The sequence below is a fragment of the Scardinius erythrophthalmus genome (assembly GCF_964197995.2).
Source record: "Scardinius erythrophthalmus genome assembly, chromosome: 25".
In the NCBI taxonomy this organism is placed as follows: Eukaryota; Metazoa; Chordata; class Actinopteri; order Cypriniformes; family Leuciscidae; genus Scardinius; species Scardinius erythrophthalmus.
The window spans coordinates 2,140,480-2,157,653 of record NC_138245.1 but is presented as its reverse complement, the minus strand read 5'-3'; the positions used below and the strand labels follow the sequence as shown (position 1 = coordinate 2,157,653).

Genomic DNA, 17,174 nt, shown 5'->3' with positions numbered 1-17,174 from the left:
TATCGTGATATGTATTGATTCGTAACATGAGGGTATCGTTACACCCCTAATAAAAACCCATAATAACTTTTTTAAAGACAGCTTGTATGTGTATAATAATAACGTCTTTCTTGCCTTTGTAACCCTGTCTTAGAAATCTCTGTGTGTTTGCTTATTATTTTTCTATGTTAAGGTGGAGAAACTGAAGGCCCTAGGGTACTTTCCCCTCCTGCTGTGGGGAAAGTACAGACCACAAAACAAAAAGTGGATGGCCCAGCTCCAGTTCCCCTTTGAGCTGCCAGTGGTAGCGCATGCAGTCTTGGAGAAGATATTGTGCCTATTTGAAGGTTTGTTAGAAGGTAGGTCACATCACAACATCAGTACATTCATGACTCTCTAAGATTTATCCTGTATTGTGTACCTATCCAGTTGGATTGGTTTTAAATGTCAGTACAGAGAATTTTTCACACAATCTAGATTGCTGGTTCTGGGTAATTTTGTTCTACTTATCTTTTGTCTTAAACTTTTTATATTTCTTTGGTTACTCACATTTTGAACCACATACTGCATCTTAAATGTCTTGTTTTGTTTTATTTTTTTATCACAGCATGTGATCTTGAAAGAGAGGAGGTGGGGCAGCAAGAGAGCACAGGAGAAGAAGATGAGTCAGAAAAAGAAATAGATGATGAAGACCAGAGAGGACATGGGGGGCAACATGAAATAGGAGAGACTGAGAGGAGGGACATGCAGGAGATGGAGATAGAGGCACAGGAAGACAGAGTAGAGAGTGAGAGAGTGAAGAGAGGAGAGATAGAGGTACAGGAAGAGAGAGTAGAGAGTGAGAGAGGAGAGATAGAGGTACAGGAAGACCAAGTGGAGAGACAAGAGATGGAGGGACAGGAAGACTTCGAAGAGCTGAGACTGATGGAGACAGACCAGCAGAGAGAACAGGCAGAGGAAATGGGGAAAAAAGAGATTGAGGCGAAGAAGAAAATAGTAGCAGCAAACAGGTAAGTGTCAATACAGAATAGAAGAGGCAGAGCATTAAGGGCAATCTTGACTATGTAGAATATGAGATACAGAATGGTAAAGAATGTGTCCATGTACAAAAAGTAGCAGCACACCACACTAGACTCAGAAGTCAGATGGTATTTCATAAGTTGCTCTTTTTCTACTTTTTCTTATAACATGGAGTTATTTGTATGGCAGCAGTTTGGCATCCGGTGTGCCATAATGCAATGTCCAATGGTGAAGTCATCAGAGAAAGTGTCAACAGATTGTCCTGCATTGTTGTGTACTCGCAAGTATTCACCTGGTATTCAAGGCAGACACCACACACCTCTATTGCAGTTTACACATGTTTTTTGTTTCTCTGTACAGGAAGTCAGCTGTCAAAATTTCAGCTAAAAGGAAAAGTAAAAGAAGCCAAAACAATGACCATGGTAGGAAAATGCTAAGTATTTTTAATTCAAAATTAATTAAATAATAAGTCCTAAACTCTTAACTAATCCTAATCTAAAAGCTTTTTGGCCCACAATATAATATCTTCTTATTGCTAGTTTAGTACATTACAGGTCTGATAACTATTACCGTAATATTAGTTGAAAATGTCTTTTACTTGCTTAATTGACTCATTTTACATTGGAGTTTTCGGGGCTTCGGAATAATCCAGGGAAATTATGATGTGCATGTGCATTTACTTCTGGTCTATTATTTCAAAGAGAAATGCATACAATACCCTTTCTGTGGGTTTATATGGTTACATAGCAATGGTTTGTACTTACTTAATTTGTTCATTTTTCTTTATAGCTTGCCAGTATCACAGCACATTGGACATTTTCCCAGTGCAATATGTGTCCAAATCACGTGAAAAAAAGGTGAGCAGCTATACGGAGAACATTCTGTACGACTGTAGGTGCATAAATTAATACTATACTACACCAGGAGAATAGTGATGAAATTGTTGCCTTTTGTCAGAAAAGTCTAAATAACATGTAAACTAAGTAGTTAACATGTTAAATCATTTGCTGTTAGAGCGTTCTAAATATTAAACCAAAACTTTGATGTATTGGTATTTATATGGCAATTGATTTTTAGAGGCTGGGAGGAAAAATTAAATGAAATATTTCATTATGAAATAAAAGTATGACTTAGGTTTGTCTTTTACCCTCTTCCCAAGGGCTGTAAAGAAGTCTTGGTCCATTGGCTCCCGTGTCCTTCATGGTAACATCAGCTTTCTTGTTTACTTGTTGACTTGTGAGTTGTCCTTAAAGGGACAGTTAACCTAATTAAGAAGCCTGTCTGATTTACCATGAATTGAGAGTTATTTAAGTTTATGTAATAAGCGCCTGGACCACTGTTACATTTCTTTTTGGAAAGTCAGACGGGCTGCTTAATTCGGATGAACTAAGACCTCTCCACATGTGGCATCTGTTTTTGCCTACAGAGAGATTAAGCTACACAACTACAACATACATGTACAGTTTAAAATGTCATTACAAAGTGACAATAATATAATTTGGGTATAAATATACATTCTCTTCTGCTTTCTCCACCCCATTCTGTCTGGGAAATTTGTAAAGCCTATCATGGTTTATAAACCATGTCAGAGGCTATCCTTATATTTAACCTATTTCAGAAATTGAATGCATAATTTCTTTACGTTTTATTTTGCCATTTTTTCAGCCAAAAGGCCTGGCCCCCATCTTGGGAACCACAGGAGAACATCAGAATGACTGTGTCATAAAGGAAGGTCTACTAAAAATACTGTTGTCACATTGATGGTGCAAAGAAACAAATGTTCTGAAACAAATGTTGTGTCCATTAAACTGGGCCATGTGGACAACAATAAAGTTGTATTGCATAGAATTAATTACATAAATGTTGTAAATTAAGTAGTATTTGTTTATAAATCTGTTTCATTATTTGTTCATTAGGGCTGGGTGTTGGGAAGGACCTCATCGCATCCAATATTTCCATCATCCAAAAGGCCAATCGTTTTATTGTGCAGTTTGCCTTTTTCACAACCTTTCACCCAGAAAATCTAGTTTGCATTGTCTGGCATTTCCTATGAGCATTTCACAATAAAAGTTCTGTTGCGAGTTTTGTTGTTGTTTGTCCCTCTCTGAAAACATGGAATTGACATTGTTACTGGAGTACTTGAGGGGGTGTATAAATATCTTTCATTTTGTCCTATAACAAAGTTTAATTTTCACCTTTTTCTGGCCGCATATTTCAAGCTAGTTAATAAAGCACAAGCACACCTGCATGTACAATAGTAACCCCAAAAATGTTTAAATACCAAAATAATAGAACATTACACACAAATTGGTATCCCCCTTTATTCATATTGAGCAAAACATATGAAATAACACTTATTTTTAACATTTACTGTCTTTTAACATGGAGGCAAACCATGCTGGGAACTAGAAGTCTTTTGGAACCACTGATTGTAACTCATTCCGTGAATGGGTGTATATATGTGTGTATAATACACATTCACATTTATGGGAACAGATATGTGCAATGTACACAATAGATAAAGCTCATAGACTGTAAAAAAAAAAAAAATAGATAAAACTGCGAAAATTACATGTAATGATATTTTTGTTTGCATTTATAAATATTTAATATGTATCAATATATATATATATAGCCATACATGGTCAATGCATATTGCAGTGTATTGACAAATATAACGTTAAGCACTAACGTTAGTTTCGCATATGTAACGTTATATGAAATATAAGTTATATTAATATATTATAATATTTTGCAGTATATTCCAATATATTTTTGTTCCGTAAGGGTAACCTTTTTAATCCTTGTAGTACTCAAGGTATATAGCCAGCTTTGGTGTTAAGAATAACCTTACAGTTGCATTTTGTTTTCATAATCTTCGCTCAGTGAATGCATTATCTTATGCTCTGGTTGTATCTTTAGTTCGTTGCTATGGTAGTAGCTTGCATTACGTACTTCCGCCCGGAAGTATTTTCTTCACAGACACCCGCTTTTTTAATGATATCTTCAACATTTCTCCACAGAAAAACAAATTGATAACTCAAAAATACGTTATGTTCATTTTAAGGCTATCGCTTTTAATAAGTTCTCCTTGGAAAAAAACTTTTTTTCTTCAGTTTTTGGCAGCATAAGGTTACGGAAGTGCAATTATGTTGTGGGCGGAGTTTCCGCGTTCCTGTTTTGGCTAAAATATCTGAAATAAACCAACATATCTACTTTTTGTTAACATAGATCATCTAGATGCAGTGTAATTACTAGTTTGACTGTAGTAGGTATTTAATATATTCAGCAGATATATCTTTTTACAACCCTAATTTACAACCCTACTTTGCAGACCAGAAGAACTACAACTGTAGTGCCTATTTGTATCAAGCTGCATGGTGTGGATATAAGGGAATTGTAGTTTTTCTTTCAATTGGAGGTTGTAAACAGTGAGTTGGGAGTACAGTGGGGGGTTTAGTGGGATGGTAAACACATCTATGTAATGAGATTTTAAATATCTAATTGTTAAATAGGGTCAAATTAATTAACCCATATTTTATCCATATTTGGTTAACTGCCCCCATATTTTGGTTAACTGCCCCCTATACTCATGTCAAGAGCTCTCTATAACAGTTGGTCCCATATCTGTAGCCCCTTTTGTTGCTGAATTATAAGCCTTTAAACATGCACCGAGGTGACGTTTCAAAGGTCTGTGTTTCAAAGCAGGAGCCATGTAGAATCTTCATACTAACATATGTTACTCTCCAGGTCACGGCCTTTCCAACGATGTATTTGGTTCAGCTATACAACAAAGTTTTCATTTTCTCTTTTCACGGACACAAGCCATCTCAGGTCTAGTTTCAGGGAGCACGTAGACTCAATATAGCTTTTTGTTTGTTTCTGACTGTGTAAACAGATTTACACACACACACACACACACACACACACACACACACACACACACACACAAGCATGCACGCACACACACACACACACACACACACACACACACACGTTTGTATCTATATTTGTGAGGACATTCATTGACACAATGCAATCTCTAGATCCTTACCCTAACCTTACCCATCACAACTAAGTGTCTGACCTGAACCCTGACCCTAAACCTGCCCAAATAAAATCCTCATTATAACCTGATCCCTAAAACCAGCTCTTGACCCTCAAACTTTGCTCACAAAGATAGTTGTAAAAGTACACGCACACACGGCTTATATGAATATCTATTTATGCTAATGCTGCTATGATGGTTAAAAAAAAACGCACACTAAAAGACCATGGTCTATGATGGGTAGTCATCTCTGCTTGTACTTGTAAAAATATTATTGGTATTTAAAAACAAGAGTTCATTACACATACTGTTGGCCCTGTTGTATCCTCTGCATTTATTTCTGTTTAAAGATCTTTTAAAGATCTTTTTGATCTCTACAGAAAAGGGCAAATAGTTTTTTATTTACATTTTCTCCCTTCCAACACCTATCACAGTGAGAAACTGCAAACCCCATTTCCAGAAAAGTTAGGATATTTGTGCATCAGTGCTCATGGCATGGGTGAGAAGGTACCACTGACACAGGGGCATATATTGGGATTTTATATGCCCCTTCTGGCATGCTTTAGCTCTTCCAAACCACCTGAATGTTCCTACATGGTCTGGATTATATAATGTAGTAGCCTCAATATCTCTGTTTATAAAGTTTCCTACATATCTCTGAAGATGACACTGTTATGAACAGTCTCCACATCTTATATGTTGCTTGCTCCTTACCATGGGATGAGTTGATAATCAGATGAATATGGTCATGACATTTACTTTGCATGGCCTCAGATCACTGAGTTTCTTAAAATGATATTCCAAGTTGGGCTGTTGCTAAAAGGTAAATTGCATAACTGATTATATTGCCATGTTGTTTGTATTCAAAGCAATCTGACCCAACCCTGCTAACCGATCATATGTATAACATGTGGTTAATTATATGGTTGATATATATATATATTTAGACAATAACTACAATGGTTTTACATAGTCAATATTGAAGTATATTACACTGCCATTAACTATCAGTGTAAAGTATGTAGACCTAAGTTTCATATATCTATCTTAATATGTGACCTGGTGTGACTGTGACCTCTAATGTTCAAAATGTTGGCAGTTTAGGTTGAATCTGAAAGCTCCCAGCTCTCTCTTTTTGTAAGGGTTGATGTGTGATGAGCCAAAGTCAACTCAATAGTCTGATGACAAATCAAATTTGTATTTCTGTTTCCGTACATACAGTATATATACAGGTATCAGCAAATATTTACAGACATTATCAGTTCACACACACACACACACACACACACACACACACACACACACACACACACACACACACACACACACACACACACACACTCTGAGAGCATATGTAGCAAAATACGGATAACTGCAGAAACAAACAACTGATGAGTCACTGTCACTTTCAATCTAACTCACTTACAAAAACAGGATCTTTTGTCAAGACTTTAGAAACCTTTTCAAGTCATCAAAGTACAAGTCAAAGCAAAAGGGATTACAACTGTGACTTGAGTCCTAAGTCAAGTGACTTGAGTCCCCAGCTCATCATCATCATCATCATCATCATCATCATCATCATCAGAGCTGAGGTCACGTTGCCAGTCCATTTCCTCCATTTCCCCTTCATCTTCTTCCACCAGCCTAGGAGTTGGTTCGAGAATGCCTCTGTATGTGCATGCTACAGTCTGCTGCTTGAGTCTAAGGTTATACAGTCTTCTCTTAAGTAGACTGATGAGGCCCTTGGATGCCTCCTCTGTGAATCCATTGGGATAGCCTAAAAGTTCACACATGAAGAGTAATGGAATTACCATCACACTAAACATTTTATCAGAGAGAGCTTATGTTAGAACAAATGTTAAATACAAAGTCAAATTGGAAAATAATAATTGGATAAAATAATCTTTGAAGTCCATGTATCCTTAGTTCTTGAGCCAATACACTTACTTCCTGTTTTTATGCAATCTGAAATGGTGGCTATCAGTGTCTGGACCTTTGCAATCGAGTCCTTAAGGTACTGACAGTGCTGCATCATCTCCTTCACAAGGATCTGCTTCTCTTCTGTCAGTCGTGAGACCAGCATTAGTTGGTCAAAAAGCTTCTTCTTGGTGAGAATGTCTATACCGTCTGAAGGAATGAAAAGATTATACATTAATAAACTAATTTGATGATGATACATTTAAATAAACACAAAGTTAAATATTAATACAAAACCTGTGTTCTGTTCCTGCCAAGGCCAGATCATGCTCTCTGCAGCTTTGTTGGAGAGTTTATGCACAACTGATTGTGTGTCCACAGGATCACCATCAGGTTGTTTGTTGTATCTCTGGATCTCATCTAGCAAGCGCTTCTTTTCTTGGGCAATCTTCTGAGTAATCTTCTGACGCCTTTTGTTGCGATCTGTAATAAGAGCAAAAAACAATGGTATTACAAAAGAGCTGCCATGACATTTAATGAACAGAAACAATATAACTTGCATCTACATCACTTACATTTACTAATACATACCATTCTGTCTATAAAGGTAGTGTTTCTTCTGACAAATGCTCACAAAGAGTGTGTCGATGGAGATCTGCAAACCACGAGCATCAACAGAACTGGCTGCTGCATTTCCTAAATTCAAGTTAAGAAGAAAGAGAAAAGTTTCAAACATTTAAGTTTGACAGTGTGCAACAAACACACTTTAGGACAATGTTTAATTTGGACAGAAATGTCTATCTCGTATGTTTTTCTCATACCGTACTGGACACTGACTGCATGTTTCAGCAAGAATTAGGGACCAAGCAACATAGGCCAAGAGGCATAGGCATCTAATCTGTGTGATATCTTTATTATCATCACTTTTCAAGAGTGTGTTTATGAGAGTCCATTGTCCACAGTCTTTCTTTATGAAAGTCATTGATGGGGGATTATGTCCCCTATCCATTCCACACATCGAATTTGGTGACCCCATGACCTTTATTGTAGCTCCACCAATAGGCCAAACTTTCAAAGATGAAAAAAACCCTGATATCCTCTGAACTGACAGAAGTAACACGTGGTGCTCTTGCGGATTAAGAAAAAAAGTCAAATCCTTAGGTTCATAGCTTCTCATTGGAAACAGAAACTAGATCTGTAGAAAACTGAGATACTTGCACCAATAATGAGAACCAACAAGTGTCTTTTGAAAATATCAGAATTACAAGTGGAGCATGCATGAATGCTGCAAACATGGAGCCTTAAGGCTGATTTATACTTCTGTGTCGGACCTACGCTGGAGCCACTACACTACAGACTACGCGTCGGTTTTCATATATACTTCTGCGTCGTTGTCCGTGTTGACGCACAAGTACACTTGCAGAGGGAGCATGTGAAACCAGAGGGAGCGGTCCTAGCAGACCAATCACAGCGCTTGCGTTCGCGTAGAGTTGACGTGTTGTTACATTTTTGTAGAGTTGCACGTCAGGGTACGCACACTACACACAGCCTACGACGTTGCTACGGCGGGAGTTCGACGCAGAAGTATAAATTGGGCTTTACTGGCACATTTTGCTTGGTCTGTCATTTCCTACCTCAAATAATATTGTTCCATTTTGGTCTGATTTGCATGAACATGCACCAATCATTCTGTTTTCATTGCTAAGATGTTTACTTTCTTTAAGTCAAAATACTAATTGAAGACTTATGACTTGCAAATAGTGCCCATCCCCACATCATAATTGAACATTAAGCTACAGCTACATGCATTACAACTAAATTACTCCAACACTGTTCATGTATAAAACAACATTGCCCTTACCGCTACTGGCCCACTGCTTGACATCAACAACCCACTGCTTTAGCATGTCATCACTGCAATGCAACTGGTCCTGCATCTTCTTCAGGCTCTCTGTTGCATCTAATGTGTTTTCTGCTGTCTACAAAACAGCAACACACAACACACTGTCATTTCATAAAATACCAAAAAGTATGTTCCTGCCTGATTTAATATGACATATTCGACTACATATACATAGCTGAAGTGATGCATTTTGGGTGGACTTTAAGTTCAAATTTAACGGTTTAAAATAGTCCATCCTTTTTCAATACACGAACATACCTTTTTGAATCTGGAAGACAAGGCAATGTGGAGGCCGTCCTCTTTACGTTGATTCCACCCAATAGCATGGACAGTAAGCATATCAGTTCTTACTGTAAAGAACAATAGAAAAATCACAATAAATTGTAAAATGTTAATGTGTACATTTGCAGGGGAGCAGGGGGCAAAGAAGCTTACAAACCTGACTTGGACATGTACTTTGTCGTCAGGGCACATCGGGAGAGAAAACTATTCACTTGCTCTACTTCTTCGCCAAGAGTGGTTCCAGCACCTTCCTGGTTCCTTGCATTCCACATAATCTACAGGAAGCAGTGGACTTGTTAAACAGGGTGGACAACAGGGTGATCAATATTGATGCAAATCCCAAGGTCACCAGCTGTACAGGAAAGCACATAGGGGCTCATGTACAAATCAAAACACACTCCTGGGATGTTGTTTGGGTCACAACATCATTCATTGTGGTACTTTACGTTAATTGTTGGATACATCACTCTGAAATGTAAAAGTAGTTAAAAGCATCACCTCGCATTTTGTATTGTGGGCTTTGGCATGCATCACGGACAAGCAATGTTTCATTTTCTTAAGAGGTTGAAGATGAGTCAGGGCCTCTGACACCTTCTCAAGGTATGGCACATAACGGCAGGTCACATGCATGGCCAAAAATGCAGCAGCCTGGAACTCTTTTTGGAGAAACATTGGATATGCAAAGATTTCTCCTCTATACATATTCAGACCTTTTGGAAAAATGAAATGATGAAGAATAGGCTTCAGATGTTTCATCTACAAATATTTTTCATTGCAATTTATCAAGACCAATACCAACCTTTGAGGAGGAATCCATGCCTGCATACAGCAATTTCCACACCTTCTTCATCCAACTTGTTGGCCTGCTTTGATGTCTCTCTTGCTGCTGTCCAGTGGGAGTCCCCACACATCGCTCTTCCTGCCGTCTACCAAAGTAAAAAGTTAAATAGCAGGGCTGCACACTCACACACACCAACAATTACAGTCTGATTAGATTTTGTCTTTGATTGCCTGACCCATCTTCCATCTGCAACACCCTGGAGTATAACAAACCAATTGAAATTATTTGCCATTTAGCATGCAGGAGGATAATTGCAATAGACTCTAACTTTGTCAGAAATTGTGTCAGATATACTGTATGTGCGGCAACCAATACTATAGATATACTGTGCCCTCTGGATTAGAATCTAGTTGTATTTTTTCATCCAGCTCTGCAACTTCACTCTTTGTGAAAGTCCGATTTCATCGCTAACATCAGCAACCTACCATTGCCATCTCAACACCTGATCAAAGATTCCCTCATCTGAACACCTAATAAGACTACAGTGTTTCCAACTTTACTTCCAATTAGTTATAAAATAAGCCAGAGATACCCGCTGCTCAGCCTGATTGAAAACTTACACTCTTGACAGCCCCCCGGACTTCCTCAACAAAACTGGACACCTCAGAGTCTTGGGATAAAAACACTCCATCAAAGAACCCTGGCTCTTCACTCCTACAACAAAATGTATTCTGGATAACCACTGTAGTAAGAAGTTTTACATAATAATAATAAATTATAATAATTGTATTTATATGACACTTTTTTTAGAAACAAGGTTACAAAGTCTAACATGGACATTATATTCAACAGCTACAGTATCAACAGCTTAATTTTAAATAAAATGAGAACTATATTATTATTATAATGTTAATAGCAAGTACATACATTAACTACATTGGCTGTTTTTAATATGTACACAAAACTCACTGGTTTGCTTTCTGGAACCTGTAGAGTTTTCTGTTGCCATCCACTGAAACAGCCACCATTTCAGGACTACAGGCTGGACAGACAAATGGCTCCTTTTCCAGAAGTTGGTCCTCTTCAGAGTTGCAGTACACAAATTGCAGAAAGCTCCTCTGAAAAGCATCTGCATTCACTTTGCCAGTCTGAAAAACAATTTATAGAACAACTTTAAATGACAATGAACTATAAGGTCACCCCATTTATGTTTTGTCAATGTACCTTTTCAAACCCAAAAAAAGGATGCAATTGGCAATGCTGTCTAATATGGTCTTCAGTTCAGTTAATTTCAGTAACCTGAAATATTACAGCCACTTGTGGAACTTGACTTCATATGTGGGTATATTTGAATTTGCGCCCTGTTTGGACTCGAACACCCTTTTTGCCATACTGTCTAGCCTTACAGCTACTTATAATAACTTATAACCTCGTTATAATAACGAATGCATTTGTCTTTCAGCTTCAAATTTTCACTCACTCTTCCAAACCGCTTTGTTCTCTGGTCCAACATTGCTGTGAAGGCTTTCACTGACATTCCTGGAGCTGTTGTCTTCATAGCTTCAAAGGAATGGAACAGATCTTGGTGGAAAAGTGTCTGTGCTTGCATGGTAGCGGGCCAGTAACCACTCCTTACAAAGTCACTGACTTCTGGAGCCCATTGCTTATTGCAATGTTTGCATGTTAGCACCGGAACGTGAAGATTATAACGGCCTGAGAGCACATGAAAGACAAATAACTAACAAGGAACTAAAGTAATGTTAGATAAACAATATTTTTTTACCCAATCCTACCATTTATGGAAACCAGTATGATGGATCTACCAACAGAGATTGCAACATCTCCAGTGTCACAGGAGCATATATTTTGAGGAAAGGCTGCTGGCAGCAAACAATCTGAAAGAGCAAAGGACAATCAGGATGACATTAAAGAATGTTTGGATTGTTAGCAAGTACTTGGAAAACATAATGAATTATGTTGTGTGTTGATGAAAAACTGCAAATCAACTGAAAGAGAGACACCAACCTTGTTCACAGATGATGTACTTATCATCATGGAGTTTCACAAACTCTGTTGGGGGAATGTATTTATAAAAGCCATACATGGTGGTCTGCCTACTGTGCAGAGTGTGGCGTTTATGTACCAGTTGATCACAGTCTGCACAAAACCACTCTGAGGGCAAACATTCCATGCAACGGATGATGGCTTCTGTCACGTGACAGTGGTTGCACTTTATCTGGACAATGTTCTCAGCTGACAACAAGTTATGAATGTTTTGTGGCCTCGCCTGTTGCCAGCATCGTTGGACCCCTTTCTGTCTTTGACACCAACTGGACAAAGATGGCTGCTGAGCAAAATCTTGCCCATCAATGCTCTCTGAATCCCGTAGAAGGTCCTCAAGCCTCTGCATATTAAAATCTTCAGAGAGAGAAAGAGAAAAATAAAAACAGTCCAGTGATAGCAGAGAAGGCAGAGGGTGAAAGGATCGTTTGAAATGAGCAATCAAATCCATGACCCTTAAGATTCTGTGTAGGTGCTGGCTGTCCGTAGTGTTGCCCACTTAATTGTGAAACTAAACAACAACCATGTGATTTTTCTGAGAAACAGTGATGCTATTGTCTAAAGTGTTCCTATTTCTGTCATGTTGACAGGGCTTGATGAACCAAATTGTGGTAACTCTAATATTTGAGGCATGTTAGGGGACTGTGGAAAAAGCATTTAGAAAAGGAACATCGTTAGATGAGTTACTAAACATAGCAAAAGATCATGTATAACGAGGCTTCCTTTTTACGTAACTCCTTGTTTTCATTTGAAGCATAACATATTATGAAAAGTGTTTTTTAAAGTAGTTTTTCTACTTACCAGGATCTTGGTAGCTAGTACATGAAGCTGTGATGGTGGAACTAGCACATGCAGAAGTACCGGTACCAACTGTTTGAAAGTAAAAATAATATAAACCCCATTAGAATTCTTATTAGAGTACAATTCTTTCAAACTCTTTGCCAGATGTACAAAAATAAAAGCTGAAACCTTTGGCAAACTTGCAACATGGAAACTATCAAACCTATGTACTATCTATGTACTACTATCAAACCATAATTTACATTATGAATGTGCGAGCATACAGAATATTGAGTAACAACAGCATTATCAAACCAGCACCTACTCTAAATCACACATCATCACTCTCCATTTGAAGTATTTGACATAAATTAGATAAGATGTACACTAACCAGCAGATGAAGCTTTTTTCCTCCGCTTGCTGGTGGTCACACGCTGCCCATCACAGTCCCTCTTCCACCAGGTCACTTTAGATTGTCCTGTGACTTCAGCCTTCTGAGTTTGTAACTCTGTGTTACGTTTCTTTATGCACATGTAATGAAAAGTAGATGGGTGAATTTGAAACATAGGCATTAACTAACTGGAGTTAATTAATTACACATTTGTGTATAACAAGTATGAAACTTGCCTGTATCTCTTCAACAAATGCATCCCCGAGCTGAAGAACAGCTTCTAGTTTGTTCTTATTTCCTCTTGACATTGTACTTAAACCAAAAATAAAGGTGTCAGTTAGATCTGAGATCTGCCTGCAACTCAAACTTGCTGACTATTATAATTGAATGGAAAGTTTGGACCACATCAGTGATATGAGGGTAAAGGTTAAAAAGTTTAATTTTCCGGTAGAGGATAGTGGTGTCTGACTATTTGCAGGAGAATGCAGATTTTCATTTCAACCTGGTTGTAACTATAATGATATTTCTGTATTCAATTGTTTATTTTACCAAGGCCACACTCACAGACAAAGGGTCTAGTCTAAATCTTGCTTAATTTTCCTTTACATTTAATCATGTGATGCTTTTATCTAATGCCACTTACAAATGAAGAGAGCAATAGAAGTAGGGCTGTGAAATGATTAATCACATCCAAAATAAAAGTTTGTGTTCACATAATATATGTGTGTAGTGTGCAGAATTATTTTGTATATATAAATACACACACATGCATGTAAATATTTAAGAAAAAAATATTTATATATAAAATATTTATTTATAATACAAATATATATATATATATATATATATATATATATATATATATATATATGCAAATATTTCTTAAATATATACATGCATGTGTGTGTATTTATATATATACAAAATAATTATGGACAGTGATTAATCATTTCACAGCCCTAAATAGAAGCAACCAAACCAACAATGTGCAATTTAGGTAAAATGCACTTTATATGATGACATTAGAAATCAAATATCTTGGGGAGAGGAGTCTAATCCAACCCTACAGAATCATGCATCTGCAAAGCAACTAGTAATGTCTGCGCGTGCCTGAATTATTCCATGCGCACTAATTAGTCCACATTATTAATATTGACCCCTAGGGGGTTCCGTAGGCTTAGGCTAACCATGCCACTTTAGCTAAAAACTTTAGCAAACACTAATTCACTCTGTTGATTTGTAGTGCTGTCATCAGCCATGTCAAAACATGATTAAAAACACTTTTTTATTTCTTTCAAACTGCAACATGCATACAGCAGAAGTTAGCTTAGGCTAATGTCAATGGTAGGATACCAGCTGTGCTAACGGAGCAGCCCACGGTTCCACTAACAACTAATTTTAACGCATTACGCTGCCATTTTGACGCGACCCATGTAACAGAAACACTGAAATAATTAAAATAATACAGTTAACACCGTGATCTCATTACAAAAAAAAGGATTGCTGCCCTTACTTACCTGTTTGAAGGTGTAACGATTACGATACGCGCATCAGGTGCAGGCGAACTGAGCCTCGTTGGTGACGTCATTGCAGTTGAAGGTGATGCGTGGTATTTAGACGCATCTGCTCTCCACCGAAGTTAATGGGAAGGATTGGCGTATCATATGCACGCAAAATTGGATTTTGGCGTATTCATTGCACGCAATTTGAAAGTGTAAAGTCGTGTTATTTATACGCAGACTGATGAGAACGGGTTGAAATTTGGACGCAATAAATACTACAAGAAGTAAATTCTAAGATGACATTGATGCATTTGTCGTGTGTACTAAAGTCTGTCACTCATCATTAGAGCATTACAACGCATTACAATTCTGACAAGAGTGTCTGATGTGTTTGTGTTCAGCGATTAAGATATAAAGCTTACAAAATGTTTATCATGAACTAGCACTAAAACTTAAATGTAAGGCCAGAAACCGCTACTTACATTCCCAGTCGTGTTTCCCCGATCGGAACTAATTTTTTCTCCTGCTCTGTTAAAAAGCTCCGGAACTTTATAAATGTCTTTTTCTACTGCAAAACCTTTTTCTGCTGATCATGATTTTAACATTTAAAAATGCCAAAACAATATCTGTCACTTGACATGAGTCAAATAATGTTGAGTGAATATTTGTATTATTTTACATTAAACATTGTAAGAGCATTATATGTCACCGGTCTTTTGGAGAACTGTAGAAAGCACAGTCAGGTTTATATAATACATTTACATTTTTTAATGGCAATATTCCATGTAAATTTCCCAGTAAAATGTATTTCGACTCAATTCGATTGTCAATGAAGCAAAAAACAGTTAAAACTTTGAAAATGTACAAATGTTATAATGTCTTTATGTAGATCTACATTAGTGTGCAGTGTAGTGTACAATAATAGTGTGCAACTCTGACTTACATTTGTTGTATTTTCTTGTATACTGTAGTATTTGTAACATACTTTTCTTTTTTGTTAAATAAAAAACAAAAAAACAAAACACTGTGTTTACGCCCGTTCCTTCGAAACGACAACACTTGATGATGACAAACCCAGCTGTTTACAAGCTGAAATCTCATAATCATGGTAATTTCAACATGGCGTGAACAAAGTTAATTTAATTTGAAAGCTCTGTCATCACTAGATCTGATTTTAGAGCATGAAGAATTATTAATAAAACACACATTTATAAATGAAAGCATTTTATTTCAGTTGGAAGGGAATGAGTAGAAATCGGTGTGGACAGCTTCTGGTGGTTTGGTTTGGCGTGAGACATGATCCCGACCCCGATCACTGATATTAGCAGTTCCTGGGTTAGAGATCAGTGAGTTTTAGGGGCCGGTTCATTCGTTTCTCAGAGGAATCAGACGCTGGATGAGGGATAAGAGTGGAAAGCACCATTACACCTGCTAATGATAATGTTTCACACTGAGAAGGAAGAGAAATATGACACTCTTTCATCACAGGCCAACAAATGCTCAACTCTTCCTCATCATCATCATCACGTACGAGACGCCACAGGCACTGAAGCCGCTCACTACAGTCACAGACACACACACACACACACACACACACACACACGGCTACGGTTGAATATTCAGTTTGTGGTAGAGAAGCACTCTTGCTGGTCCCAGGCTGCAGTGCATTATGGGAATGAAGCACTCATTCTGTGAAGAACGGATGGTCCAAAGCGTTCAGCGCAGAGATTCGCTTCAGCGGGTCGAACGTCAGCATTTCCTGAGGAGGTCAAAGGTCACAAGATCATCTGAGCTGTTAAAAACACTCAAACGTTCAGATCAGAGCCGCTTCAGCTTAACTCGAGTACAGTCAGTTATCATCAGGGTTATTATCCTCAAACACAACTATTAGAAACATTTCTGTTCAAATAAAGCTGATATAAAACAAAGTAGTAAATATTTGTGGAGAAATTAAATGAAAATTAGAAATGTTGCCTTATAAACTGAAATAGGTTTAAGTTGAAGCACTCAAATTATTAACTGGAAATAAATCAAACTAAAACTGAAATAAAAAAAGCATAACTATAGACATATTTTATCTATTTTAGTACTTCCAGTTAATCTAAATGAAAATGATAAATGATGTCTTGCAACCAGCTGGAATAAAAAATGTGTGTGTGTGTGTGTGTGTGTGTACTGTTTGGACACATTTTAATATGTTTTATGTTTTTGAAAGAAGTCCTCTTATGCTCATCAAGCCTGCATTTTTCTTATAAAAAAAAACTGTAATATTGTGAAATATTTTTAAAATAATGGTTTTCTGTTTTAATATACTTTAAAATATAATTTATTCCTGTGATCAACTCGATTACTCCAGTCTTCAGTGTCACATGATCCTTCAGAAATCACTCTAATATGATGATTTGATGCCTTGTTTTTACCAATGTTGGAAACATTTGTGCTGCTTAATATTTTTTTACGCTTAAAAGTCTTTACTATACTATACTAAAAAGTCCTTTTTTAACTTATT

At 37.2% G+C, this 17,174-nt stretch overlaps 3 protein-coding genes across 6 annotated transcripts in view; 1 reads left to right on the top strand and 2 right to left on the bottom strand.

Annotated features, from left to right (window-relative positions):
- Positions 1-111: 111 nt before the first annotated feature.
- Positions 112-3,081, top strand: LOC308685825 (uncharacterized protein). Of its 3 annotated transcripts, none has more exons than XM_081357858.1 (7): positions 112-338; positions 587-989; positions 1,360-1,421; positions 1,789-1,856; positions 2,159-2,202; positions 2,665-2,731; positions 2,916-3,081. In XM_081357858.1, exons 1-6 carry the CDS (start codon positions 248-250, stop codon positions 2,723-2,725), a joined length of 729 nt encoding a protein of 242 aa, XP_081213984.1. In that variant the 5' UTR covers positions 112-247; the 3' UTR covers positions 2,726-2,731; positions 2,916-3,081. The 3 variants fall into 3 exon arrangements, with proteins under 3 accessions (XP_081213984.1, XP_081213985.1, XP_081213983.1); XM_081357859.1 differs by having other exon boundaries at positions 2,665-2,728; positions 2,917-2,991; XM_081357857.1 differs by having other exon boundaries at positions 2,665-3,081.
- Positions 3,082-7,165: 4,084 nt separating this feature from the next.
- On the bottom strand, positions 7,166-13,471 carry LOC308685325 (uncharacterized protein; the record flags this gene model as incomplete). The annotated part of the gene is made up of 15 exons (XM_081357024.1): positions 7,166-7,174; positions 7,257-7,447; positions 7,556-7,660; positions 8,826-8,943; positions 9,126-9,217; positions 9,307-9,424; positions 9,741-9,859; positions 9,949-10,075; positions 10,551-10,644; positions 10,900-11,078; positions 11,411-11,643; positions 11,724-11,825; positions 11,956-12,348; positions 13,164-13,293; positions 13,400-13,471. The coding sequence occupies 15 exons, from the start codon at positions 13,469-13,471 to the stop codon at positions 7,166-7,168; spliced, it is 2,082 nt and encodes a 693-aa protein (XP_081213150.1).
- A 1,848-nt stretch (positions 13,472-15,319) lies between these two features.
- Positions 15,320-17,174, bottom strand: part of cdk4 (cyclin dependent kinase 4) — a 44,301-nt gene continuing 42,446 nt past the window's right edge. Inside the window, exon 8 of one of the 2 annotated variants that reach the window (XM_081357389.1) lies at positions 15,320-16,424. In XM_081357389.1, coding sequence (XP_081213515.1) covers positions 16,350-16,424 — 75 coding nt within the window. In that variant the 3' untranslated portion in view covers positions 15,320-16,349. The remainder of the gene's footprint in view (positions 16,425-17,174) is intronic. The other variant, XM_081357390.1, reaches the window with a different exon arrangement.